The sequence below is a fragment of the Heterodontus francisci genome, chromosome 48 (assembly GCF_036365525.1).
Source record: "Heterodontus francisci isolate sHetFra1 chromosome 48, sHetFra1.hap1, whole genome shotgun sequence".
In the NCBI taxonomy this organism is placed as follows: domain Eukaryota; kingdom Metazoa; phylum Chordata; class Chondrichthyes; order Heterodontiformes; family Heterodontidae; genus Heterodontus; species Heterodontus francisci.
Window position 1 is genome coordinate 8,393,876 of NC_090418.1, and position 27,401 is coordinate 8,421,276.

Genomic DNA, 27,401 nt, shown 5'->3' on the forward strand with positions numbered 1-27,401 from the left:
TTGGTGCAGTGTTACAGTCCACTTGTCGGGCAATGACCCTGAGCTCCAAGCACCCATTGAAGCAGGTGGATTGTGGCAGGAGAGAACCTTTCTGACCGTGGACTGCCCGGTTTGAGGCGGGCGATAGCTGTCCAGTGAGATGCGATGACCTCTCACACCAACAAAGGCAACCCGTGGCACCCAATCTCTATGCAAATTGAGCTTGACTTATAACCCGCAACTAAAACCATCCATTTGTTTTGGTCGCTGTGAGGCCACTATGGAGTGACCTCTCCATGGTGCATGCCTGGGCGGAATGTATGGAGATTGTGAGTTGCCCAAGCGTCAAAAATCCCCCTCTCGGCCTTCCTAGTGGGGTCCAAAGGAGCAAGGCGACACCTTCTACTGGCAGGGTAGGGATCCTGAAGAACCAAGACAGCACGGAGTGAGCTTCGCCATCAGAAACTCTTTGCTCAGCATGATAGAGCCACCTTCAAATGGCTCAGAATGCATACTGTCCATCCGACTGCTCACCACCTCTGGTCCAGTACACCTACTCAGCATCTATGCTCCAACACTCTGCTCCCCACCTGAAGTTAAAGACCAGTTCTACGAGGAACCCCATAATATTAGTAGCATCCCTAACACCGTACATTTGTTCCTGCTGGGGGACTTGCCAGGGTTGGGGCTGACCATGACACATGGCCCTCCTGCCTTGGGGGTTGTAGCATCGGAAGGATGAATGAGAATGGACGGAAACTGTTGGAGTTGTTTACCTATCACAACCTCTGCATCACCAACTCGTTCTTTCATACTAAACCCTGTCACCAGGTTTCATAGAGACACCCAAGATCACGTCATTGGCACCCGCTGGACCTCATCATCACAAGGCGAGCCTCTACAGTGTCCAAATCACACGCAGCTTCCACAGTGTGGACTGCTAATAGATTTAATCACCTTCAAATCAACCAGGGTGTCCTTTGCCACCCACTATACTTAAAATTCCTAGTTAGACATAAAATAACTGAGGGTGCAGTGGCATTAAGTCTGTTTTAGCTACAACTCCACCCCTTTTTTCAGCCTTGCGCCATTCTCCTCTTACCTGTATGCATATCCTTCTAAGGCCTGGCTTTCCGAAGTTTAACGGTCGGATGTCTTCACTCTTTCCTTACTCTGAGACTATGACCTTATGATTACTGTCCCGTGCCCACCCATCCACTGTGGATCTTAGTTATCATGCTTCCACTATTACTATATAGAGCACTATGAAAGGCAAATGCAAACCCTTGCACAAGTTGGAAATGGCCTTTCAAGGCTACCTGGACTTGGGGGCCGCCACCTGTCGCCTTCTCTTCTTGCTCCAGCCGTCCTCCAGCCTCCATCATCCTCTTCGCCATTTTGTTCTTCTCGAATGGCTCGCCAGTTCTCACTGTCGGATCGTGCAAAATCCTGCTTGCGTGACGTTGGAGCTACTTCCTCAAACCCTACCCGTACTTAAAGGAAAGAGGAGGAGAAAAAGGAAGGAGGAGGAGGATGAGGATGATAAAAAGACATTGGGGAGGAAGAGTGATAGTCAGATTTTGTATTTGTACTGTTAAAGCGTTCATATTCTAACTTTAACATCACACTGAAATTACGTGGATGTTATGTTATGAAGACATCTACATTGGATATTAATCAAGCTAATCAGTATGGATTAGTTTCCATAACAACTGATGGCTATTAACTTCTAATTACTTTGCCTTTATCAATATGGGACCCCCAGAGAGAATTATAAGAAAAACTAATAAGATTTCCCTCACAATTCAAACCATACCTCCATCTCTACGTCCAGGCTTCTCAAATCTTCTGTCACCCCTGCAGGAAATAAAGAATTGGGAGTTGGAAAACAAATACTCAAAATAGAAACGCACCAAGGAGAAAAGAAAAATCACAACTCAAGAACAGTTAGCCTTGCTTGCAGTAAGTCTTTTCCCAGCTAGCCGTACAAAGGGCAAGTATGGAGCAACCAAATGTACTCCAGATCACACAAATGGACACAGCAGAATCAAACTATGATATTTTACAGCTAAGCAGTCGGCTTAACCTATTGCACCCGTGCAGGTCTCCACAAGAGCTTTCCCCACACCCTGTAAAATTATTTTAAAATATTTACCCACTTCCCTTTGAACTGCCATTATGGATTCCGTTTCTACCACTGTATTTGGTAAACAACCTAACAACCTGATGTTTTTTAAATAAAAATTAGACTTCCCCCTTTATTCGATGTGAAATTAATGCCCTCCAGTTACCAGTTACATCAAAATTCCTCAATTTCAAAATACCTGCATCAGCTCCAGTTTCTCTTCAAAAATGAAGCTTCTAAGTCCTGCTATAAACTCAGCGAGTCTCTTCTGCATCCAGTCCATAGTCTTGGCATCATGCTTAAAAGTAGGGCACCCAACTAGACACAATATTCTGAGGCCTAATAATAGACTTGTACAAATTTAGCTTTACCTCTTTGCTTTTGTGCACTGTGCCACTATATTTAAAACTTAGCATCCCACTTTTAAAGATCTGACAGCCTCACTCTGCTCCTCTATTTCTTTTGAGCATTTACCATTTAGTGTATGTTGCCACTCATTTTCGCAGTATATTTCATCGGACAATCTACATCCTCTTGACCACCCTCAGTTTACCATTTGTGCCTGAAAATATTGATGCCATATATACCCAATTCCAGAATATAATTAACTCATATATCTTTCTTTTGGGCCTCCTTATCTCGAGAGACAATGGATACGCGCCTGGAGGTGGTCAGTGGTTTGTGAAGCAGCGCCTGGAGTGGCTATAAAGGCCAATTCTGGAGTGACAGGCTCTTCCACAGGTGCTGCAGAGAAATTTGTTTGTTGGGGCTGTTGCACAGTTGGCTCTCCCCTTGCGCCTCTGTCTTTTTTCCTGCCAACTACTAAGTCTCTTCGACTCGCCACAATTTAGCCCTGTCTTTATGGCTGCCCGCCAGCTCTGGCGAATGCTGGCAACTGACTCCCACGACTTGTGATCAATGTCACACGATTTCATGTCGCGTTTGCAGACGTCTTTATAACGGAGACATGGACGGCCGGTGGGTCTGATACCAGTGGCGAGCTCGCTGTACAATGTGTCTTTGGGGATCCTGCCATCTTCCATGCGGCTCACATGGCCAAGCCATCTCAAGCGCCGCTGACTCAGTAGTGTGTATAAGCTGGGGATGTTGGCCGCTTCAAGGACTTCTGTGTTGGAGATATAGTCCTGCCACCTGATGCCAAGTATTCTCCGAAGGCAGCGAAGATGGAATGAATTGAGACGTCGCTCTTGGCTGGCATACGTTGTCCAGGCCTCGCTGCCGTAGAGCAAGGTACTGAGGACACAGGCCTGATACACTCGGACTTTTGTGTTCCGTGTCAGTGCGCCATTTTCCCACACTCTCTTGGCCAGTCTGAACATAGCAGTGGAAGCCTTACCCATGCGCTTGTTGATTTCTGCATCTAGAGACAGGTTACTGGTGATAGTTGAGCCTAGGTAGGTGAACTCTTGAACCACTTCCAGAGCGTGGTCGCCAATATTGATGGATGGAGCATTTCTGACATCCTGCCCCATGATGTTCGTTTTCTTGAGGCTGATGGTTAGGCCAAATTCATTGCAGGCAGACGCAAACCTGTCGATGAGACTCTGCAGGCATTCTTCAGTGTGAGATGTTAAAGCAGCATCGTCAGCAAAGAGGAGTTCTCTGATGAGGACTTTCCGTACTTTGGACTTCGCTCTTAGACGGGCAAGGTTGAACAACCTGCCCCCTGATCTTGTGTGGAGGAAAATTCCTTCTTCAGAGGATTTGAACGCATGTGAAAGCAGCAGGGAGAAGAAAATCCCAAAAAGTGTGGGTGCGAGAACACAGCCCTGTTTCACACCACTCAGGATAGGAAAGGGCTCTGATGAGGAGCCACCATGTTGAATTGTGCCTTTCATATTGTCATGGAATGAGGTGATGATACTTAGTAGCTTTGGTGGACATCTGATCTTTTCTAGTAGTCTGAAGAGACCACGTCTGCTGACGAGGTCAAAGGCTTTGGTGAGATCAATGAAAGCAATGTAGAGGGGCATCTGTTGTTCACGGCATTTCTCCTGTATCTGACGAAGGGAGAACAGCATGTCAATAGTCGATCTCTCTGCACGAAAGCCACACTGTGCCTCAGGGTAGACGCGCTCGGCCAGCTTCTGGAGCCTGTTCAGAGCGACTCGAGCAAAGACTTTCCCCACTATGCTGAGCAGGGAGATTCCACGGTAGTTGTTGCAGTCACCGCGGTCACCTTTGTTTTTATAGAGGGTGATGATGTTGGCATCGCGCATGTCCTGGGGTACTGCTCCCTCGTCCCAGCACAGGCATAGCAGTTCATGTAGTGCTGAGAGTATAGCAGGCTTGGCACTCTTGATTATTTCAGGGGTAATGCTGTCCTTCCCAGGGGCTTTTCCGCTGGCTAGGGAATCAATGGCATCACTGAGTTCCGATTTGGTTGGCTGTATGTCCAGCTCATCCATGACTGGTAGAGGCTGGGCTGCATTGAGGGCAGTCTCAGTGACAGCATTCTCCCTGGAGTACAGTTCTAGGTAGTGCTCAACCCAGCGGTCCATCTGTTTGCGTTGGTCAGTGATTATGTCCCCCGATTTAGATTTGAGGGGGGTGATCTTCTTGATGGTTGGCCCAAGAGCTCTCTTCATGCCATCATACATTCCTCTGATGTTTCCGGTGTCTGAGGCCAGCTGAATATGACTGCATAGGTGTTGCCAGTAGTCGTTTGCGCAACGCCTAGCTGTTCTTTGTGCAGTACTTCTGGCTGCTTTAAGTGCTGCGGATGTTAAATCGCTGGGGGCTTTCTTGTAGTTCAAAAGTGCAATGCGCTTAGCGGCTATGACAGGTTCCAGCTCTTCATTATGAGATTGAAACCAGTCTGCATTTCTCTTCGCACTTTTGCCGTAGGTGGTCAAAGCTGACTCATAGATGGCGTCTCTGATGTGGGCCCACTTGGTCTCAGCATCCCCTGTGGGAGTGTTTTGAAGGGCTGTTACAAGTGAATTTAGAAATTTTTGTAACAGCTGTGGGTGAGAAATTCTGCTCGTGTTGATGCGCGGGTGGCCCTTCTGCTTGGAATGATGCAACTTCTTTGGTCTGAGTCTAACCTTGCTGCACACCAGGGAGTGGTCGGTGTCGCAGTCCGCACTGTGGAAGCTGCGTGTGATTTGAACACTGTTTAAGGCGGCTCGCCTTGTGACAATGAGGTCCAGCTGGTGCCAACGACGTGATCTTGGGTGCCTCCATGAAACCTGGTGACAGGGTTTAATGTGAAAGAACGAGTTGGTGATGCAGAGGTTATGATAGGTACACAACTCAAGCAGTCTCTGCCCGTTCTCATTCATCCTTCCAACGCCATAGCGCCCAAGGCAGGAGGGCCATGAGTCATGGTCGGCCCCAACCCTGGCATTAAAGTCCCCCAGCAGGAATAGGTGTTCGGTGTTGGGGATGCTGCTAATGATGTTATGGAGTTGTTCATAGAACTGGTCTTTAGCTTCAGGTGCGGAACAGAGTGTTGGAGCATAGATGCTGAGTAGGTGTACTGGACCAGAGGTGGTGAGCAGTCGGATGGACAGTATTCGTTCCGAGCCATTTGAGGGAGGCTCTATCATGCTGAGCAAGGAGTTTCTGATGGCGAAGCCCACTCCATGCTGTCTTGGTTCTTCAGGATCCCTGCCCTGCCAGAAGAAGGTGTAGTCTTGCTCTGCTAGAGAGCCACTCGCGGGGAGGCGAGTCTCCTGAAGTGCTGCAATGTCCACATAATATAATTAACTCATATATAGATATATAAATAAAGGAGAAGGCAGGATTTGACGTGTGTGTGCAAGTCATATGCAAGTCATTGAAGGCCAAAGAGAAAAACCTCCAGTGGCTGGCGCCATACCTGAAACAAGACCTGAATAACATTCAGGCTTTGGTTGACAACTGGTAGATAATTGATAACTTTCACACCACATACAAGCTAGGTATTACCATCTTGGTAAAGATAAAGCCCAGTCATTTCCTATGACCTTCAATGGCACCTATCACCACCAAGCACCAAGAAGTCACCACTGACCAGAAGTTGGAATGGTACAGCCATTTCAACATCATGGCTCATCGACACATTGTTCAAAGCCTCACCATCGACAAGGCTCAAGTCAGAAATGGGATGGAATATTTACCTAGATGGATACAGCCATAACACTGCTCAAAAGCTATCAAGGATACAGCAGTGCACTTGATCAATGCCCTTGCCAACGGACTTAACATCCAGCCCCTCCAACAGTATGGAAGATGCACAGGATGCATTGCAGTAACTCATGAACAACACTTCACCCACTTCCACAACGGAAGATGAGTAAGCAAATGGAGTAGAAACACCCTCATCTTCATGGTCACATACCATCCTGATGGACATGTGCCCTCATTCCTTTATCACCACCGGGTCAGAAATCTGGAATTCCCTACCTAACATTATTGTGGGAGAACCAACTCCACTCCAGACTGCAGCAAACAGTTCGAAAAGAGGGCCCCACAGCCATTTCCTCATGGTAACACAGGATGAGTAAGAAAAATGCAACCTTGCCACCCCATGGACAAATTTAAAGAGATATAAAAATAGAGACAGAAAATAAAGATAAAGGAGCTCCTTACAATACACCAGTGGGCCACACCGTTTACATTTCTCCAGGTCAAAAAGCACCCAAAAACACATTTCCTAGTCCTTAGTCAACTCCTATCCATGTTCAGAAATTCTCGTATCATGTGCTTTAATTTGACTAACAAGTCTCTTTAACAGCACTTTATAAAAGGTCTGCTGAAACTTCAGTAGGCCAGCAAGATACTTTGATCTTGGCAGTTTCCTGCTCTAATAAAGGCAGTGACCCTTCCTGGGTACATTCCATGGGCACCAACCATACGAATCAGCAGCAGAAGTAGGTCATTCAGCCCGTCAAGCTTGCTCTGCCAATTAATAAGATCATGGCTGATCTGTTTGTCTCGAATTCCACACTCCCATCTACCCCTGATAATCTTTGATTCCCTTGCCCAACAAGAATCTATCTACCTCCGACTTAAAAATATTCAATGACCCCCACCTCCGCCCACCTTCTGAGGCAGAGAATTCCAAAGTCGCACAACTCAGAGAAGAAATTTCTCCTAGTCAGTCTTAAAAGGGTGACCCCTAATTTTAAAACAGTGGTCCCCAGTTCTGGACTCACCCACAAGAGAAAACATCCTTTCCACATCCACCTTGTCAAGACCATTAAGGATCTTTTATACTTAAATCAAGTCTCCCCTCACTCTTCTAAACTCCAATGAAAACAAGCCCAGTCTGCCCAATCTTTCCTCATAGGTAACCTGCTCATTCCAGGTATCAATCTAGGAAACCTCCTCTGAACCGCCTCCAATGCATTTACATCCTTCCTTAAATAAGGAGACCAAAACTGCACACAGTATCCGAGATGTGGTCTCACCAATGTCCTGTATAACTGAAGCATCACATCCTTACTTTTATTTTCAATTCCTCTCGTAATAAAGGATGGCAGTCCATTAGCCTTCTTTATTACTTGCTGTGCCTGCATACTAACCTTTTGTGACTCCTGCACTAGAACACCTAGAACCCCGTTTAAGTAATACTCTGCTTTTGTATTCTTCTTGCCAAAGTGAACAACTTCACATTTTCCCACATTATACTCCATCTGCCAGATTTTTGCCCACTCACTCAACCTACCTATATTGGTCTGCAACCTCCCTAATTCCTCTTCACAATATTTTCCTATCTTTGTGTCATCCGCAAATTTAGCTACCATGCCATCACTCCCCTCATCTAAGTCAGTGATATAAATTATAAAAGGTTGAGGCCCCAGCTCAGACCACTGCGGGACTCCGCTCGTCACATCCTGCCAATCAGAAAAGGACCCATTTACGCATACTCTGTTTTCTGCCAGCCAGCCAATCTTCTATCCATGCTCATATGTTACCTCCTACACCATGAGCTCCTACTTTGCGCAATAACCTTTTACGTGGCACCTTGTCAAATGCCTTCTGGAAATCCAAGTCCCCGTTGCATGCACTCTTCACTTGCGGATATAGACAATAAGCATCAGCAACCATGGTATATATTGCAGCCCGACGCTATTCCAGTCTGAAATAAGCATTTGCCAGCGGCTCGAGTGGATGGTCAATCAGGAACATGAATCCTGGCTGATCTTTCCTCTCCCTGGTCCAGGGATGGTGAAGTCAAATTGCAGTGTTCCCCACTGACAGCTTGGCTAATATCAGGTAACTGAGCAGAGACCAAGGATCCAACCCTGACCCTAGTTCATTTGCATAGTTCAATTACACCTTACCTTCACAAACTGAGCCACCAGTGGAGGATGTCAGGTGGATCTTTGCAGCAAACAGCATTGCATCTTATTTACAGAAATGTGCAGTCACAAACCATTAACCCAAAGCAAAGGAGGAAAGGGTGGCACAGCGGCTTACAACACTGTTCTTTCATCCCAAACACCTGAGAATAAATACCCACCAGACTAGGAAGGACAAAAATTTCATCTTAGCCAATTAGTGCACTGTGAGTAATCTCAAACAAGCTCAAGTGAGAGCACAGCTCCACAGCACCTAAGTTCCCAAGTAACTGGCAGCCTTAGAGAGATTAAATTGGCAACACTGGTCCAGCACAAATCTGAGGCAAGCTGAAGTCACTTTGCATACAGAATCACAATCATTACAGTGCAGGAGGCCGCCATTCGGCCTATCGTGTCTGCACTGGCTCTCTGAAAGAGCAATTCCATCAGTTCCATTCCCCCACCTTCTCCCCGTAACCCTGCACATTCTTCATTTTCATATAACTGTCTAATTCCCATTTGAATGCTTCAATTGAACCTGTCTCCACCACGTTCTCAGGCAGCGCATTCCAGACCTTGACCACTCGCGTGAAAAAGTTTTTCCTCGTCACTTTTGCTTCTCTTACCAAATACTTTAAATCTATGCCCTCTCATTCTCAATCCTTTCACAAGTGGGAACAGTTTCTCTCTATCTCCTTTGTCCAGACCCCTCATGATTTTGAATACCTCTACCAAATCACCTCTCAGCCTTCTCTTCTCCAAGGAAAACAGTCCTACCTTCTCCAATCTATCTTCATAACTGAAATTCCTCATCCCTGGAACCATTCTTGCGAATCTTTTCTGTACTCTCTCCAATGCCCTCACGTCTTTCCTCAAGTGCGGCGCCCAGAACTGGACGCAATACTCCAGCTGAGGCCGAACTAGTCTCTCATACAAGTTTAACATAATTTCCTTGCTCTTGTACTCTATGCCCCTATTAATAAAGCCCAGGATACTGTATGATTTATTAACTGCTCTCTCAACCTGTCCTGCCATCTTCAATGACTTATGCACATATACACCTAGGTCCCTCTGCTCCTGTACCCGCTTTAGAATTGTACCCTTTACTCGATATTGTCTCTCCATGTTCTTCCAACCAAAATGAAACACTTCACATTTCTCTGCATTGAACTTCATCTGTCACCTGTCTGCCCATTCCACCAATTTGTCTATGTCCTTTTGAAGTTCTACACTATCCTCCTCACAGTTCACAATGTTTCCAAGTTTCATAGGAGAACCCTGGGAGAGTTTTATTCTTGATTTTATTATTCTACATCAGACCTGGGCATGTTTAACAGTTACCAGAAAGGATTTCCATTCTCTAGCACTGATCCCCCTCAACTAGAGTACAAAACTAAGACAAAGCAGTGTTGGGAATTTGAATATTACCCAATAAATCAAACTGACCATCGTTTGTTTACCCTCGTCACAACTGAGTGGTTAACAGCTGAAAGGTCACCAGACAGGGTTGCAGAAATTAACATGGGTGCTGCCCCAAAATAAACAGACACTTTCATCAATTGTAAAGGGGTTTTACCTCCAAGACAAAAGTCAAAACCATTCAAACGGTTTGACCTGGGGTGTGCGAGCTGATCTCGGCCAATGTAGCAATTGGGCAATCGCAGGTGGCCTGTCTGTCGCCTGGGAGGTGGAAGGGGATGAATAATCCACCAGAAACTTCTGAACCAATAACATGATCAATGGATTTCAGTTCTGTGCAGTTATTTTACTTTGTGCCTAAGCCAGTCGCAGCACTTCCTTGAAGATTTTCAAGATGACCTCAAATAGTTCTGCATCCAAGCCAGTTGGAAAGGCCCTCAGCCTCAGATTCTCTTTACAAATAAGGAACCCCACAACACAGCTGCTGCGCAGACAGAACCTCATATCGTGCCTACTGTACAGAGTCCTGCATCGTGGCTTCAAAGTGTCTATGCAAATTCAATCTGAAGAACAAAGCAGGTGCTCTCCCAAGTATTTATACTCTAATCTAACTAGGATATATTATTTATGATTCAATCAAGAATTTTTATGCAGCCCCCTGGTACCACACTGAGAAACTGGAGACTACAGGAATGATTTTACTTAAATACCAGGGTAAACTCCTGCTTTAAGGTCAGAATTTTAAACAGCGTTAACTGCAATTTTCCAACCTGCGTGAAAGCTGCTAAAGGACACCCAAGAGTGCAAAGGACAACATCCCACTATTAGCCGCCCTTTTAAACTCCCCAAGCCTCTGTCAAACTGCACACAGTGCCTGCTGAAATGTACCTTTCCTCCCAGCTTTGACTTCTCAGCATTTCTCGCGCACCTCGACCAAACCCCCCTTCGCCGTCTTCGAAACTTCTTTGGTAGTAACCACTTTCCCCTCGTCCTCGACCTGTGGAAAAGAGAAAACAAAAGGGTGGAGGGGTGGGAAATAAACAGATGTGCTGCAAAGTAATTGCCCAAATCTGATAGAGGCACTCAAAATCATGAGGGGTTGGGAAAGAGTAGATAAAGAGAAATCATTGCCTTTGACGGAGGGGCCAAGAACCAGAGATCAGATTGAATGCGATTTTTCAAAAGAACCAAAAGCGATATGAGAAATTTTTTTTTTTTACAGTGAGTGGTTAGGATCTAGAATGCACTGCCCGCGTCTGCAGTGAAGGCAGGTTCAATCATGGCTTTCAAAAGGGAATCGATACTTATCGGAAGACAGGAAATTTGCATGTTCCGGGGAAAGGGCTGAGGAGTGGAACTAGCAGAATTTCTCTTGGAGAGCCAGTGCAGAACCGATGGGCTGAATGGCCTCCTTCTGTGCTGTAATTGTTCTATAATTCCATTTCACTATTTAAAAAAACCTGGCAGGCCACTTCAATAAAAGATAGATTTCAGTCTTGTAAAGACTGTGACCAGTCTGCCCCACCTTGCTGCATTCAATATCGTGGTCAGATAGAACAAGACAGGACGAAGAACAATTGCTTGTGAAACTGTTCCTAACAGATACTGAGCCATACGGTACAGTAAATCCCAGGTTTAACAGAGGTACTTAAAAAAAAAAGACAGGATCGTTGGAAACTGCAAGTGTGTGAACACTGGACGCAGACTCTTGGACAGGGTTTTTACTCTATCACTATCCAGCAATTCCTGCTGAAGTGCATGCATGATTGCAAGATGGTTTGGTTGTGATGCCTCCATACTGACTAGCCCGCTGAATAACTCGAGGAGAACAGCCGCATGGATGAGGTTAATGGGAATGACAAGAAAGGCTCCTGTTTATATAATTTTCACATACCAAAGCAATTCAGTCAATTCATTATATTTTTTTTTTTAAAGTGTACACAGGGGAACAGGAGCAGGCCATTTAGCCCCTCGAGCTTGTTCCAAAATTCAATGATCTGTGACCGAACTCCAAATACCTGCCTTTGTCCCGTATTCCTCAACAGTTTTGGTTAACAATAAATCAATCTCAGATTTAAAATAGCAAGTGACCTAGCATCAATTGCCATGTCAATGAGTTCCAAACATCTACCATGCTTTACATGAAGAACAGTTTCCCAATTTCACTCCTGAAAAGCATGACTCTAATTTTTAGACTACGTCCCCAGTCCTTGACTCCCTGACCAGCAGAAATAGTTTCTATCGATCCTACCAATTTCCCTTAACTTGAAAACTTTGGTCAAATCACCCCTTAACTTTGTAAATTCCAGGCTGTGTAATGTCTTGAACCCCTGGAGTTCAACTATTATTCTGGTAAATCTACATTGCACTCCCTCCCCTCAAATTTCTTTGTAAGTAAAACGAAAATTGTCGAGAAAAAATGGCGACCAGCACATTCATAGCCCAGTATTACGCTTCCGAATCAGGTGGGTTAATCCAGAGAATATTTACATCCTGTACTTTGAGAGGGTGGAAAGTAGAACTGGTTGCCTATGATCTTTGGAATGTAAGAGGAAGGCAGAAGATTATCCAACACACTAACTGCACCACTACTTGGCAATCAAGAGATAAGGGGGATACAGCAGGAAAAATCGAGTTGAGGTAGATCAGCCATGATCTTATTGAATGGCGGAACAGGTTAGAGACACCATATGGCCTCCTCCTGCTCCCATCTCTTAGGTTCTACCTGGTTTTCTAGTTTGCTTCACTATTTCAGAGTTCACAGTTTACGCACACTACAGTTTTGGTTTCTTACCTCGGCCCCTTGCACCGCCTCGGCCTCTGACAACCCCCGCTGATGGGGCTCCTCCTCCCCGCCCCATCAACCTCATCACTGCAGAGCTGTTCACAGACATGGAAAAATTCCTCTGCACAAAAATAAAAGGCAGGACTTTCAGTTTAAACAAAATTCATAAAGCACTCCCAAATGCAACACTTTATCTTGCAACATCACGTGGTCTGAGAAGACCTGGACATTCTTCACATAGGACTATGAATGACTGAATGCCATTTGTTCCAAACGTGTGCTATTAACTCAATGGACCACTTTCCTCCCCAGCCGCCTCAGTGACTGAATTGCATACAAATTCTCTCTGCTCAATAGTTAAATCTATCTTTTTTGGAAGCTGCACTCAATCCACATTCACTCACCTGAGTCAATAATTTCAACTGAGAATAAGTTGCTCCCCAATCATCTATAATTTGGCAACAATTGCACTGTTACTAGCTGTATAGAAAGCTCATGAGAACAGCCACTGTGGAAAATGGAAATATCACACTGATAATGCACTCTTGGCCAGCCTCCCATTCTACCCTGTATAAACCTGTGGTCATCCAGAACTCCACCCACTGGCCCCTAACTTGCACCAAGTCCCATTCAACCATCACCCCTGTGCTTGCTGACCTACACTGGATACCGGTCAAGCAATGCCTCATTTTTAAAATGGCTATGTTTACTGACAACGCAACCCCCAGGTGGCATAGTACTGGCACATGCACAAATGCAGCCTCATCGACTGAAACTTGACATCTCAGACAGCTGCCAGTAATAAAGATGGCACTGCTCAATTTGTCACAAAATACGAATTAAACAAACTCCCTCCACAGCTGGGATCATTGCCTCCATCCCATCCCCAACAGTAACCCGCTCCCTCTTGCCATCGCTGCTTCTCTTTGCCGCTCCTGTCCGCTCACCGCTCGCTCCCTGCCTCGCCACTTTGGCCACTCACTCCCCGCGTCGCCCCATCACACCTCATCCGCTCGCTCCACCTTCAGCCACAGGTTCTGATGAAAGGTCACTGACCTGAAACATTAACTCTGCTTCTCTCTCCACAGATGTTGCCAGGCCTGCTGAGCATTTCCAGCACTTTTTTTTTTTAATTTCAGATTTCCAGCATCTGCAGTATTTTGCTATTATTAACCTAACCTATGGAATTCCCTCCCTAAATATCTCTAGCCTCCTTTAAGGCGCTCCTCAGAAGTATCTCTTTTCGGCCCTAATATCACCTTGGGAGTTTTACTATGCTAAAAGCACTATTTAAATACAAGTTGTTGTTGTTGTAGCACTGTGTTAGCATGTAAAAACAGCTCCCAAACTCCTTCCACATTTCATCAGCAACATCCACAGTGGTGAACAAGATCCTGAATTTAACTCACCATAAAAGCATGCAACTACCTGAAGAGGCAGATGAAGCCCTGGTTTATCTTGATCTTGCCAACCTATCCGCTGTGTATCCCACTCTGCTGCGACCCGCAGACCATTTGGATTTCTGACAGGAATTCTGAAAGATAACTTGAGGTTGGGCAATTTCATTCCCTCCCTCCTGAGGTGCACTGGAAATATGAAAGGGAGACTCCTTTCTTGCATATGCCCAAAGCAACTTTGCAGCTCTCTGAAGACTATGCCACCACCAGCCTAGATATTCCAGTTTTAAATGCACAACTACCCGCTCAATTAAACCATGAAATGTCCTGAATTCAGACAGGGACGTTCAGAGAAAATGCGTCCTTAACACAGCGGTTATCCAGGTACTATTGCAGGAACGAATGCAGTCTTTATTTATTTTTTATTTAGAGATACAGCACTGAAACAGACCCTTCGGCCCACAGAGTCTGTGCCGACCAACAACCACCCATTTATACTAATCCTCCATTAATCCCATATTCCCTACCACATCCCTACCATTTTCCTACCACCTACACTAGGGGCAATTTACAATGGCCAATTTACCTATCAACCTGCAAATCTTTGGCTGTGGGAGGAAACCGGCGCACCCGGCAGAAACCGACGCGGTCACAGGGAGAACTTTCAAACTCCACACAGGCAGTACCCAGAACTGAACCAGGGTCACTGGAGCCGTGAGGCTGCGGTGCTAACCACTGCGCCGCCTTATCTGCCTTCCCTGTAGACAATGAAGCAACTGCAACATCTACACACGCTGCCCTTACTATATTTTTAGTTGCTGGAGTTTATCAGCAATGTCCAGTTTTTGAGTCTACAAGAGCAGGAAACCTTGAACAAGTCCAGCTGGCACACTATTGCTCAGTTCAAAGAAAAACTAATATTTACACACTGCATCCAGAGATATTTGCAGCTTTTTGATTTTTACAAAGCACCTTAACACCACCCACCTGCTCTTCCTCTGTAAGAGGTACAAGTGCTAAAGGCAGAAGTGGCTCATCTTGTAAGATAGCCAGAAATTCTTTGTCCGACAACTCTTCAGGAACCTGACAAAATAAAACCAGGCACAGATATTAGAACGTGCACTGCATAACCTCATCTTATAGGCTTTCCCTCGTCATTCTGTGAGCTACTGCTTTCACGCCCCTTTGCTGGAATAATTTTACAAATGCCACCCTGTGCACAATGGCCTGATTGCCAATATTCTCAATTACTTACTGAAAGCAGGACAGCATGCCAATCCTTGAAGCAAGAAGGTAAATGATGGAGCCTGCCACGGGTGACTTGCTAATTTTTCTCTGGCGTGGGGTAAGTGGTGGGGATGGGATGGAGAAGGAAACAGAAGATGGGGGGGGAAGAGAAACAGTGACAGATACCCGTTTTGCTTTCCTATGGTCAGCAATTAAAATGATACCTTTATAAACCCACATAAAGCACAGCACACCAGGCCACCCAACGAACTGTACTGTGAATATATTTACTCAACAACCCTTCACCATTTCTTTCTCTGGGGCTTCGAGGACCAGAACCCACTATCATTGAATATTTCAAGTGCATCCTCACTATTATGCAGATTACAGATATGGATTCTCACTTCACTCATTGGATTAAGCATTTGTTTCCCTTAGCAATCACAGCCACATTATGGAGACTGCCAATGTCACTCAAGTCCTTGTCTGCCTCCATATTCTGCTTTCTCTCACCGTACGTTTTACTACTGCAACCAGCCGACTGAACACTTTTATATCTAGCACCATTAAAAGCCATGTCAGTACCACCAAAGGTTATCCTCCTTACTATCCTGTCACCATGGATACCAGGCATGCCTTGGTCAGATCTACTCAACAGAAGCTACCCAACCAGAAAAACCCTCATGCCCTGTAGATTTTTAACCGAACTTCCAGCTCCTTTGAGACCCGATAGAATTCCTCTACTCCATACTCTGATCAAGGCCCCTTTCATCTTTACTCACTAATTCTGCCGAAGTTTAGAGTTCCCTTCAGTTTGACCAATTGCCACCATTTCTTTTGTTGCTTCCAGCTGCAAACAAACTTAGATAATGGTCTTGCAGTATACATTAACATTCAAATGTGCCTGCTCCCTGTACTGAGCTGTACTGAAACCCAACAGCCCAACTGTGTGGAGTGCTGTGGAGCAACTAATTTCAAATTAAAATAGCATAACTCACAGAACAGTTGTTTGTTCACAAAAAACACAATTAAGCCTCTCTGCCAATCAACAAGGAGAATGAAGGTCAGACACAAAATAAATTGAGAGGCACTGATCCAAGCTGAATCAAACAGCAGCACCCAGCACCTACAACAACTGAACACAGACAATTCCACGACTCCTCTGAGGCGGTGTACTCCCAGTAACCACTCCCCATTTCCCCCCACCCCCTCCCCGCCCCCAAACCTTGGACGTCCTAGATCTCCATAAAAGGCGAAGAATTTTCATACAAAATAGTCAAACCACACAGAAACCGTTTGGAGCCATAAAAAAAAAAATCTGTACAGCATGGCCAGATACAATTCAGACAGCTTTCTGCAAATGATAAATATTTCTCTATCAAGTGTCAGAAGGTAATAGAGGGAAGACAGTGTACAAATGGAAATTGAATTTCTGACTGTGTCGCATTGAAAGTGCTGTAAATACCTTGTTATCTTTCATATAAAGTGCTAGCATTTCCTCTCTTCCATATCGATAATCTGCTAATTTGTATTTTGGCAATGCAGGTGAAGGAGGTGGAGATGCAATGCTTCCACCACTGGACAATGCGCGAAGCCTGCAACAAGATAGAGTGCAATTCAAAGAGTCATCCCATTTAATGGCAACATTAAAACTATAGTATAAAAACAATTGTTAGCAGAGACAAAACTCAAGCTCCTTTCTGGAATGGGGAGGTGCAATGATCACAACTGTGCTAGAATACAGCAGTTACCAACGCTCACAGTTAATGACAGATGGTGATTGAATGATCATCAATGCAGCATCTCAAATGAAACCAAATGCACAAATTTAGACAGTATCCTTTCCTACAGGTCTTGTCCAGACCATATTATTTAAAGCCAAGTACAGACAAAACAGATCTTTGCAGTCTGTCAATGGCTAGCTCCTTCTTCTCACTGTAAGGTCCCAATGACTCCCAATTTCTTGCTCCCAAGTTGGTGGGCACAGGTCAGATTGCACTTGATTCTCAAAAAAAAGAACAACTTACAGGGCTATGGGGAACAAGCAGAGCAATGTGACTAAATTGTACAGAGCCAGCACAGGCACAATGGACTGAATGGCCTCCGCCTGTGCTATAAGATACTATGGACCCAATTTTAAATGTGAAAATGAATGGATTAGAACCAGGCTCATATGTGATTCTATCCAAAATTTAAAGACCAATAAAGTGACCACTCATAGGAGTGTCAGCATTCGATGAAGGGTTTCCGCTGAATCTTCTGCCCTCTTTTCAGATGCTGACAACCCAATAGGGCACTTTTGAAAAAAAAATTCATTCATGAGATGTGGGCGCTACTGGCAAGACCAGCATTTATTGCCCATGCCCTCGAGAAAGTGGTGAGGAACCACCTTCTTGAACCACTGCAGTTTGTGTGGTGAAGGTACACCCATAGTGCTGTTAGGGACAATGAAGGAACTGTGATATAGTTCCAAGTCAGGACGGTGGACATCTTAGAGGGGAACTCGGTGATGGTGTTCCCATGCACCTGCTGCCCATGTCGTTCTAGATAGTAGAGGTTGCAAGTTTGGAAGATGTTGTCTAAGGAGCCTTAGTGAATTGCTGCTCTGCATCTTGTAGATGGTACATGCTGCAGCCACTGTGCCAGTGGTGGAGTGAGTGAAGTTTAAGGTGGTGGGCTGGGTACCAACCAAGAGGGCTGCTTTGTCCTGGATGGTGTTGAGCTTCGAGTGTTGTTGGAGCTGCACTCAACCAGACAAGTGGAGAGTATTCCATCACACTCCTGACCTGTGCCTTGTAGATGGTGGACAGATTTTGTGTAGTCAGGAGGTGATTTACTCACTGCAGAATTCCCAGCCTCTCACCAGCTCTTGTCGGCACAGTAGTTACGTGGCTGGTCCAGCTTTTCCTTTTCAGATCAACAGTTCTTGCTGTTTTCCTTTTATCGCTAAATATCGCTGTCCCAACATAATGCTCTGGAAAAGATCCTTATCCAGTCACCAGAGAAGTATATCTTGCACATAAGTAGCAATTCCTGGCCAGCTGCTCCTTCCACAAGGTTTTTTATTTAGGCTTAGGGGCACTTTAACATTTTCTGTAACATTTTTAAGCGTATACGAGAATTGCGTAGAATGTGACAGCACAGGAATAGGCCATCCTGATGTTTATGCTCCACATGAGCCTCCTCACAACCTAACAAAATATCATATACTTTCAAGAAAATAAAGGAGACGAAGTGCGATGCACAGACCATTCAGGGTCAATTTTCCCTCTAAACTGCGCTGCCACGCAGCAATCGGGAACATGCCGCATAGGGGATAAACAGGCCTCACACAAGCAATCGCCCCTTTAAGGTGCATGCGGACGGCAATCTTAAAGGAACCGTGCAGTGCAAGTAATAACGGGCCGTGTACAGCGAAGTGAAGTTAGAGGGAACACTGGTCAGGCTAGTTACATTTCGGGATTTTTCACTTATTCCTGCTCCACGGAAGATTTTAAAAATGTGTATTACAGCAAAGAATATTCATACAGATTTTTAAAAAGGCATAGAGGCGAAAAGGTGGTTACAATACTGATCAGCTAGGCTTTGAAACTGCTCCCTCCAAAGCCCATAAATAATTGCTAGCCAGTCTCAGTGATTGATAAACCCCCCCCCCCCCCCACTCTCTTGGGAAGCGGTGCAGGGTGATTAAAAAAAAAGACACACTGGCACCAGTGGACAGTTAAAGCAAAGGTTGCTAGAGCAAGATCTGACCAGGTTTAAAAAGGTTAGGTGGCAGGATGATTGCTAGAAGTTGTACTGACTAAGTCAAGAAAGACGATCCACTGATGTGGGGAAACTCAACATTATTATTTTGTATTTCACAAGGACAAACGGCGCCGATTGAATTAAGTGATTACCATTAATCTGCACTAAAGTGCATCTAATGAGTCCAGAAGCCCAAAGCAGAATACAAGTCAGCTACACAAATGGACACACAAAACAGTCCCCAATACCCAACAGCTCCATTAATACTCCCAATTGCCGCACAAAGTGTCAAGAATATGCATTACCATTCGGGTCCAAAGTTGAGCGTCTGAGTCTCTGCTGCCATTGCCTTTTCTTCAACACAACAGCTCTACAACATTAAAAACAATACATATTGAACTCACAGTAACAAATTAGGCATGGTAACAAGCTTTGAGAGCAACAGATCATCTACATTTTCTCCTCTATCAGTCTCTGTCAATCCACCAACACTGCCCTATTGGCCAATTTCAAGGCTGCTCTTAGGAGCAGCTAGTAGGAAGCACACAAGTTGAGCCCCAGGCAACAATGCCACTGATGTCCCCTTCCTCTGTCCATGGGGAAGTGTCACATGTTGGCACCATGTGTCAAGAATTAAAACAAATCCACAGGCCCACACCGTTACCTTGAATCAATGGCAGCACTCTCACCCGAGTACCTGAGTCAAAAGGTTGAGAGTGCGAAGACCACTTGGATTAGGTACTAGAGGACAGCCCACAGAACCATTAACATGGAATCAACACCTTCTGAAATGGGATTACTAGGGAGGAAAATACTAAGAAAAACCTTTGGGAATTCCTCAAAAAGCTTCAATAGCATAGTGAAATCTCCAACTGCATCACCATTAACAGTTTGCAGGAGGCCTTGTGGTGATAAATTAATAACTTAATCTAGTGCGATACTTAGTCTCCCCCAATGCCGTACTTCAGCAAATTTCTAGGCAGAGTGCAGAGATGTGCCTCAATGACGTGCTAGTGCCTGGCTGAATAATACTGAGATAAAATATTGCCCAACGGGGAAAGGCAGTGGGAAATTACGGTTCCCATTCATCATCATGCTTTCCAACGAACCTTTGTAGAAGGATGCATGTGGATATACGAGCAAAGTGGGCTCAGCTTGATGTGCCCCTCAAACAACCATAAATAACCAACGAAGCATGGCAGCGAATTTCAGCAAAATACTGGAGGGTCATTAAAACCCATGGAACTACTCCCAATCACTAACTTCCGAAGCCAAACAGTTGGGGAGCGGGGAGGAAAAATAAGGACCAAGGAGACAAAATGTTTGGCAGGTGACAGTTAAAGATCCGGCCCAATCTGTGTTAGATGACATTTACAACATCGCCCAGACCACAAAATCATTAAATTCTCTCAATTAGAATACAGCCCAACTTGAAACTGAATGTCAAAACCACTGCCTTCTCAAACCACACACTTCTCTAAATTGCAATCAACATTGTAAACGGACAGAAGTTATTTCCCCATTTCAGCACAACTTTATTTTTATATTCAATTGCAAAAATATGAATCATTCTTCCTCTCCCACACCACCACCACCACCCCCCCCCCCCCCCCACCCCACCAAAATGAGTAAGAAATTTCTGGGTTACAACAGAAAATAAATGGAAGAATCACACACCTTGAAAGATCAAAACACTACAGAAATAATGTAGCATTTCTTGCTGCCAAACTTTGCTATACTCACCCATATAACATGTACCAAAAATGGTTTCAGCACATTAATTTTGCACACAAGTGCTGCAAGTCTGGAGTTGATTAAAAATAAAGTTCAGTAATATTTGCTGCTTTCAGACAGACAGTGGTATTAAAGTGCCAACTTGCAAGCTGACAAGTCACTGCGGTCAAAGCTGCAAAGCAATTAAACCCAGTACTGGAGTGAAATTTTACAGCCCCAATGAAGGCCTGCCCCCTGAACTAACCCACATTTTTATTTCAAGGTCATGTGGCCAGAAGTCATGATAAATTTCATGTCGCTATTGAGTAGATGCAAGGTGTCAATAATGCCTGCAGCAGATTCCAAGATTCCAAGCTTGCAATGCTGCAGTAATAATTTCAGTTGTGGGGTTGGCCGGTGAGAAGAAACGTGACGAATGCATTTGGACTGCACTGGAGCATCAGCGAGACTACACTGAAAACACTCTTTTCTAACACTTTTTAACCTGTGCCCCTAGTCTGCCCGTATGCTAATGTACAGTGCAGGCCACGACTCTGATCAAGGGTCAGTTAAAGGTTCGAACCCACTTCTAACCTCTGCCTTCAGTGATATGAGCCCATTCAATTAGATTACAGCAATTAAGTTATGTAAACAGTAGTGCAGCATTAAAATAAGAACTTGCATTTATATAACGCCTTTCACAACCTCAAGATGTCCCGTGGGGTTTTCTAAACACCAAGTACTTGTGAAGGGCAGTCACTCTTGTAATGTAGGAAAAAAGGCAGCAGCCAATTTGTACACAGCAAGATCCCACAAACAGCAATGTGATAACGACCAAATAAACTGTTTTAGTAGCTTTGGTTAAGAGGTAAATAATGGCCAGGATACCAAGGAGAAATTCCATGTTTCTCTTCAAATAGTCTCATGGGACCTTTTTATATCCACCCAAGAGCTTAACATCTAACCAAAAAAGGGGCACATCCGACAACGTGGCACTCCCTCACTGGAGCATCCGCCTAAATTATGTGTCAAGTGTCCCACAACCTTCTGACTCAGAGGCGAGAGTGCTACCAGAGTTGAGGCTGACACATTAGATTATGACTGAATAATTTAGTTGCATCATCCGAAAATGGAAGTAATTCTCTCAGGGAACAAATGTGGAATTTTCTGACTTGTACAGCTTAGTAAAACACCACAATGCCTATTTTAAGATTATTTTCTTTTACAGGAATATTGTTTGCCATCATTATGGACCTTAAAGTTCATTCCATTAGCAGGCACTGTCAGGCCATGACAAAAGGCCTGACAAAACCTGCAGTGCAAACTGAGCCCAATTCCAGACTCAGAAAATCCACCTGAAAGCCTATAACAGTAGGGACTTTCTACTATTATTTGATTAACTGATAACATAGATTACTTATTCCAAAGAATTATGAAACAGACTGAAAAGCAACAAAGCAGCTTTCAGATAGCTCAAAGGGCAAATTCAATGCTGTGTGGGGTACTGGACCATACATGTCACATTTGATTCCTGGACAGTGCTGAATTGGTAGATCACGCTTCCGTGAGGTGCTTTGGAGTGTGAGAACTGAGCTTAGTAACTCCTAGTCAGTCATCCTTGCTGGAAAGTATGCTGTTTGTGGAGGTTTCAGCCAGGTAGGCAGTGGCTCAGTTGGAATGACTTCCACAGTCAAACTGCCTGCTGAGAGTTATGAACTTGGCTCAGATGTGAGTAATGGGCAGCTGGGTGAGGTACCTAAGGGCAGTGGTGAAACCACGGCAACTTGAGGCAGCAACTGTAAAAGAACACATTCCTGACGCTCTTATAAACTTGATAAAACAGGGCTTTCTGATCCAAGTCTTGAATTCCAATGTACTGCTCCCTTCTACTCCCACCAATTACACAGTCCTGATGCACTCCAAGCAGAATATTTCTTTCTCACCTGGTCTACAGAGATTAGCCTAAACAGTGGCTATTGATAAAGCTCCTTGCCTGAAAGGAATGCTTAAATCTGGGGATCATTTATGTGTCACCATCCAGTGAAAGCCATTTTTATTGCAGCATCAAAAGAATTCTACTGGAATGAAGACGTGACCAATACTCTGCATACTGACGGCTCAAGTCTTAACAAAACCACTAGAAACACCTACAGGCCATCTTACAACAGCCCACAGCACTCACCCACAACGAACTGCTATTTGAAATGTAGGCACTGTTACGTAGGTAAACACAGCAACAGGTTTTCACACACTAAGATCCAGCAAGCAGCAAGAAGATTAATGACCAATTACTCTGCACATTTTTAGCAGTGATGGTTGAAGCCGGAATGTTAAGCAGGACACCGGGAAAACTCCCTGCTCTTCGATTGTGCCCTGGCATCACAAATTTCCAGAAGTGGCAATGGGGACCCCGGTTTAGTGTGTCACATGACATTGCAGCAGTACTGCCTAACTTCTGTGCTCAAGTCCTAGGCCTCAGCTGGAGTAGTTTGTACAATCTCGGTACTGCACTTTAGGAAGGACGTCAAGACCTTGGAGAGGGTGCAGAGGAGATTTACGAGAATGATAACTGGGAACAGGAACTTAATGAGTTATTTGGAGAGACTGGCAAAGCTGGGGTTGTTCCCCCTGGCTGAGGAACCTAGAACACAGGGCCATATTTTCAGAATAAGGGACTGGCCATTTAGAACCAAGATAAGGAAAATATCTTCGCTAAAGAGGCTGCAAATCTTTGGAACTCTCTACCCTACAGATCTGTGGATACTCGGTCACTGAGCAGATTCAAGACAGTTCAGTAGATGTCTGGTTATCAAGAGAATTAAGGGATATAGGGCTTGCACGGGCAAGTGGAGTTGATGTAGATCAGCCATGATTTTGTTAAACAGTAGAGGGCCTACTCCAGCTCCTATTTATGTTCGAGCAGAGAAGGTCAAGAGGAGATTTGATCGAGGTGTCCAAAACCTTTAACAGTTCGACTGGAGTATATAAGCAGACACTGCTCCCACTGGCAGAAGGGTCGGTAGCCAGAGGACACAGATTTAAGGCGATCAGCAAGAGTCAGAGGTGATATTGCTGCCTGAAAGGGTGGTGGAAGCCGATTCAATAGTAACTTTCAGAAGGGAATTAGATACATACTTGAAGGGGAAAAATTTTCAGAGCTACTTGGGGGGGGGGGGGGGGGGGGGGGGAGAAGCAGGGAAGTGCGACTAATTGGAGAGCTCTTTCAAAGAGCTGGCACAGGCACAATGGCCTAACTGCCTCCTCCTGTGTTGTATCATTCTGTGACTCAGAAGCAAGAATATATTTAGTGAGCCAAACAGACAATGGAAGGACAAACACTCCCATCCCACATCAGGGAAGAAAAGGCGGCATAATTGCCACCAACTCCATTCCCTGACTGGCCAAAGCATGACGTATCGGGATATATAGCCCAGGAGGAATTCTTGCACAGCAGCATACAGAAAGGAAAGAGACTTGCTTTCACACATCACAATGATTTTAAAAACTGAATGCTATAAGTCCGAATTCTGGGATCTAAGATCGAAGATCTTTTAAAGGCTTTTAATCAGAACATCCTGAGTGAAGGCTTACAGGAAGTGGTTGTAAGCTAGATACCAGCAAGGGGAAGTAAACTTCTGTTTTCATCATGAATTTCAAGTTAATGAACCTCCGGTCTCCATCACTCTCTCTTTTCCCTCCAATATCAGGCCCATTTTTCCAATAAAAATGCTGAACACCTCCAGCAGCTCAGCGGGTAAATAGAACAAGCACAGAGACGAGATGATCCCAGGCTCCATTTAAGCCCGAGAGCTGAATTTACTGAACAGCTGCAGCAGCCCTGCACTGCGTGAACAAGCTCAGGAACAGCTGTACTGCCTTGCGAGGTCCAACGCAGTCAGCGAAGAGGCGCGCGCTCATGCGAAGTAAGATGGCTGCTCATACCAGTGGAACTAAAACCCAGCTCGAGTAAAAACATTCAGTTGGAGTGCAAGAAAACTTAAAAGAACGTACTGACATTTTTCTACAGAACACCAGGTACAGTAAGCATGCACTCTTACTGCAACGGGCAACAGTGGTGGAACTCACACACACACCCCTTTGCAAACTCATGAAGAAAAGGCACTTTCCAGAACCTCACGTCCCAAGGCAATGCACAGCCAATGAATTACTTTTGAACTGTTGTCTGTTTCGTAGGCAAACAGGACAGCCAAATTTGTTCCAAGCAAGGTGCAACAAACAGCAAGGAGGTGGATGATCAGTGAATCTGCTTTAACAATGTTGGACAGATAAATTTCACCTGGACACTGGAACTCCCCTGCTCTCCTTTCATACCCATCTGAGCAAAATACAATCCTAAAATCATAAGTTTCTAAGTTTAGATCTTCAGCCAAATCTCCGCATTAAATATCAGCTTCCATCAGCTGCTGCAAATATTGTGCTGGCTCCAGACGCCTGCAAAGTTCACTGAGTAAAATTCAATACAAGAGAAGTAATTTTACAGCTGCACTCAGGGGATCCTAGCCTGATACTGCTCTACCAGGCTACTGCTACCGAAAAGCCTGCACTGCGGAAACTGGCCTGATTATGCTGGTATCCGTAAGATGCCAGCTGGCCACGATTTATTTAATGCTTATCAGCGTCCTTCTCGGATTCCCAGTCAGCGTCATGGTTCTCCACGTCACCAGCACCAACAAATTCAAACAGATGAACAGACAGCAGCAGTACTGACTAGACAGCTTCCCATTTCTGTTCAATATACTGCTATCGGAATGGAAAGCAACACCGGATAATAACGGAGGATCAAGTGATGCATTCCTAAAGTCAAAACCCTACAAAGGACAGGAATTATTTCTTTGATATTCCTTTCAACCGGTCTCCTGGCAGTTCTGGCTTGTGGTCAGTTTTGCAGGGCACAGGCAGGTTTCTGGTATCTTTCCAGGTGGCTACTCTTCACGATGGACTGTGGAGGGGTATCACAGGAGGGCCCCATTCTGCCCGCACCCAAAATCCACACATTAGCGCAGGTCACTGGGTCACAAGCAAGAGCAGAAGCTCTGGCCACCATCACTTACACTCTAATACAGCAAGGTTGGTGCCAAATACTCACTCAAACCTACTGTCTCCGCTGAGATCAGCGGACTGTGTACTGGCTGTGGATTTAATTAGAGGCCCTCTGGTTCTGTCTGGTTTAAGAATTCCCTTTTTAAAAATCACATTTCTAAACAAACTGACTGCGGGAATTGGAATTGTAAACGAAGCGTTTGATGATTTCCTGCTGTTGTCTTGATGGGCGACTTGAAGGGACTCTTACCAAACAAGCTTGCCAGGCAGTAAACAGACAATTGTGTAACAGCATCTGTCGCTACATTTGACTTTATCTTGAGGGGGAAGAGAAAGCTTCAGAAATGCATATGTACCACCTGGCAGAAGTAGAGGCGGCCAGCTGCATTACAAAGCTTTCCGAGCAGGCAACATGGGCGCTTTACTAATCAGACTGTCCTTGGCTTTCCCAAGGTCCGAGCCTGCCAAGACACTCCGCAATCAGCTGCGCATGTTGCCAGACATACGGTTTTATGATACGTAGCAATTCTGAGCTCACTGCACCAAATCAAATCTTATACATTGTTTTAACCAGAACACTTAACTCTCACTGTTATATTCTGGGCATTGGCCAGAAGTGGGAAACGGAAGAGAAAGGAGAGGGCAAACTGACCAATTCCACCTTTACGTATAAAACGTAAAGCCAACTCTTACCAAGTTCTGGAGACAGGAGATGTACTTCTGTCTATCTTGACCTCTCGCGATATTACCAATTGAAGAGCTGAGGGTCATACTTAACCTGTTTTTCTGCACATGCATTTCTAATAGACTAAGCACCAGGGCTGCCATTAGTTTATTTTAATCTTTCCAAGATTTAGTAATTATGAATAAAAAGAAAGTTTATTGGCAGCAAAATTACTTCCTTAGAAGGGGGCAAAAATCCTACCGGAAACTGCAATAGTGAGTGGACATAGAAACATGCTTAATAGATCTCAAAATGAATTTTAAGAAACATAAACACTTGGAAAGCTTGTGAAATTCTTCAGATATCCCTGCCAGCATAATCTGTCCAATTTTAACAGCGATCACTTAGTTTTCCTTACGTGTCACATATGCGCATAATTTTTCTACCACGATTAAGCAATGACTCATACTAGAGTTTAAAACCACATGAACTTCAATAACCAGGCAATGTGACCCCAGCACATCACCACCAGCTTTAAAACAACAAAAGATAGCGGTGGTTACGGTGAACAACCTATTTAACCTGGACGGTGAGCGCAGGACCAAAGGATACGAAGACAAAATTCACAAGCCTCAAGCAAGATTAGAGATAATAAATAGGGTTCCTCTTCCCCCTCCCCTCAAGTTAGGGGACCTGTGGAATGGATTCTAAAAGCAAGGTTTGGGGCCATTTGTCAACGTTTTAAAACAAACTGAATCAATATCGCTTGAGTATTAATGACACTGCTTGATTTTTCTTCCTCTAGGGTAGAAAGAATTGTGTCCTCTTTAAAGTGGTAGCTTAGAGGTGACGGAGGGAGGTCCATGATGGAATATATATGCAGGGTTTTATACTGAGGATGTTTGCTGTGCTCATGACTTTAATTTCCCCCCGTACTCTGGGATTCTGCTCGCTTGCTGAATGATCTTGGCTTTATTGCTATCTGCCTACTTCA

At 44.8% G+C, this 27,401-nt stretch overlaps 1 protein-coding gene across 12 annotated transcripts in view; it reads right to left on the reverse strand.

Annotated features, from left to right (window-relative positions):
* The window catches only part of LOC137357514 (GRB10-interacting GYF protein 2-like), a 113,287-nt gene that overhangs the window by 55,695 nt on the left and 30,191 nt on the right, over positions 1 to 27,401 (reverse strand). For 11 of the 12 annotated variants that reach the window (XM_068023865.1, XM_068023864.1, XM_068023875.1 and 8 more), the window contains 7 exons: positions 19,275 to 19,339; positions 16,688 to 16,817; positions 14,983 to 15,078; positions 12,608 to 12,719; positions 10,702 to 10,810; positions 1,796 to 1,836; positions 1,299 to 1,472 (listed from right to left, as the gene is read on the reverse strand). In XM_068023865.1, the coding sequence (XP_067879966.1) occupies positions 1,299 to 1,472; positions 1,796 to 1,836; positions 10,702 to 10,810; positions 12,608 to 12,719; positions 14,983 to 15,078; positions 16,688 to 16,817; positions 19,275 to 19,315 (703 nt within the window). In that variant the 5' untranslated portion in view covers positions 19,316 to 19,339. The remainder of the gene's footprint in view (positions 1 to 1,298; positions 1,473 to 1,795; positions 1,837 to 10,701; positions 10,811 to 12,607; positions 12,720 to 14,982; positions 15,079 to 16,687; positions 16,818 to 19,274; positions 19,340 to 27,401) is intronic. The other variant, XM_068023867.1, reaches the window with a different exon arrangement.